The 2,001-nt window shown below is 47.7% G+C and overlaps 1 protein-coding gene across 1 annotated transcript; it reads right to left on the bottom strand.

The window, feature by feature from the left end:
* Positions 1 to 355: 355 nt before the first annotated feature.
* LOC147885333 (F-box protein At5g39250-like) lies at positions 356 to 1,542 on the bottom strand. Its single transcript, XM_087396663.1, has one exon. It carries the CDS (start codon positions 1,328 to 1,330, stop codon positions 560 to 562), a length of 771 nt encoding a protein of 256 aa, XP_087252789.1. The 5' UTR covers positions 1,331 to 1,542; the 3' UTR covers positions 356 to 559.
* Positions 1,543 to 2,001: the final 459 nt, after the last annotated feature.

Below are 2,001 nucleotides of genomic sequence, written 5' to 3'. Positions count from 1 at the left end.
ACTAATAATGAAATTGAGCGAATCATTCTTAGTAGTCTTGATACGTCTCTTCAAAGTATTTGTGGGAGGTATTTCATCAGACGACTGTGTCAATGCGAGCAATGTAAGAAGATTCAAACAGAAAAGAAAAATGAAGTAAACCAAATAACCATAGAAAGGACGACTCGTAAGAGCTGTGTAGCCGATAGACAAACAAACATCTCTCTCTCTTTCTCTCTCTCTCTCTCTCACCCCTGAAAAAAGAAAACACGATCATATTCCTGTGATGCATTTCTAACGCCAACCTATACCGAGAATCATTCAACAACGAAAATATAACGCAGCAAGGATTTGTGCAAGGCGTGAACAACAAGGGTACAACATAAACCAGGCAGTCAAAGCCCAGACTTATTGATAGAGAACACTGAAGCCACATACCATTACATATGAACAAGAGTGAGTAACCCTGCCCGTCAGGATCTCGATTAAAGTCGCGCTTGGCGCGAACTCTGGTTTCACAAAGGCCAATTCCTTCCAATTTTGGCGGAAGGAGAACCCCCAGCAGTAGATACATGGGGTTTCATTTCCAATCCAACATGTCCAGCAGTAACAAAATGTCTGTATCCGACTCAGCAACGTCCCCAAAATCTAGCTCTATCCCGAAAGTCTCTAATCGCCCCCCTTTTGCATCCACTAATAAAAGGGCCAACCATGCCCTAATCTCTGATACGAACGGGTATTGGGAAGAGAATTGGAGATAGTCATACGTATGCGCCTTGTATCCTGGCCCGTCTACATAATTAAAACCCGTTCTGTCGATAACGCAAGCTACTTGATCCCTATCACTTCGCCTCACAAGCAACGAGACACGGATGTTTTCTGAGAAGGTTACCTCAAAACGAGGATAAACAGGAATGGCCATCTTGGAAGAAGGGCTCATGAGATGGTCTCGCATACTGGTACAGATATTAGAGGGCGGGTTGAGGATTCCCGACAGAGCCATAGACGCAGGGATAACGTCCGAGTAAACAGGCAGAGAATCCAGCCAAATGTCCACATAGAATTCCAAAATTTCGAAGGAGAGCTTGGGAACTGGGGGCGGCCTTGACCTGAGCCGACAGAGGCTGGTGTAGAGCTGATGGTAGCCACGATTGGATCCAATGGGCGAATTCCCGGCGCTACTTCGGCGAGTAGAGGGCCATCGCTGGGCGCACAAGAGCTTCCAAAGGTAGTCATCTTTAGCCAAGTCACGCCATTGACGGGAGACACACATGCAGGAGGCGAGCTCGTGGCCGGAAAGGAGGGGAAAGACGGCCTTGAGGATCTCTTGGGGGAAGGAGGAGAAGGCCATGGGGGGGGGGGGGGGGAGGGAAGGTCAGGGGAGGAGGGGAAGGGAGGGGGAATCCATGGGAGCTTGGAAGAGCAGGAGATGGAGGACGGTAGAAAACCCTAAGAAGAAGAAGAAGAAGGAGGAGGAGGAAGAATCGTGTAAGGCCACGGCACAACAAGAGAGCAGAGGAAGACGACGAAGAAGAAGAAGAAGAGCAATGCTTCCCCTTATGACTTTCTTCCCATTTCTCTGTTTCCACACGTGTCTACCCAAACCCCCCTCCCTCTCTCGAAAACCCAAGAGGTTTTTCCTTGCCTTCATCCTTCGCCCTCACCCTCCTGTCACTTTCGATGATGTGTACACACTTGATTCGCGCACACTCCCTCATTTACAACTTGATGCTTGCTGAGCACATCAACTTACATTTTGCAGGCTCGAAAAACGTAAAGAAATGTCAGCAATCTAGCAAAAGCGGTGGGGGCGCAAGCCAAAAGCAAAGAGGAAAACCCCTAAGTTTCTCGGAGTTTCATGTTTATGACTTTTTAGGCCCTCTTAAGGGACTCGAGATAATAGTCCAAAGGGCCTTCCATGTTATTCGTTTGTATTAGGCTTCTTGGTATCCATCTACTCACTCAAAGAAAGGCCATGGTGGTTTTGCCACCTTGTTGATTTTGAGCTTCCTTGATTTTGTA

This window comes from Dipteris shenzhenensis, chromosome 25 (genome assembly GCF_047967505.1).
Source record: "Dipteris shenzhenensis isolate YYH24624 ecotype China chromosome 25, Dip_SZ_1.0, whole genome shotgun sequence".
NCBI classification, from domain to species: domain Eukaryota; kingdom Viridiplantae; phylum Streptophyta; class Polypodiopsida; order Gleicheniales; family Dipteridaceae; genus Dipteris; species Dipteris shenzhenensis.
This window is presented reverse-complemented; position numbering and strand designations above follow the sequence as displayed.

What these genes read in the sequence shown, in the direction of transcription:
- LOC147885333 (XM_087396663.1), bottom strand. Translation starts at nt 1,330, where the DNA reads ATGGCCTTCTCCTCCTTCCCCCAAGAGATCCTCAAGGCCGTCTTTCCC.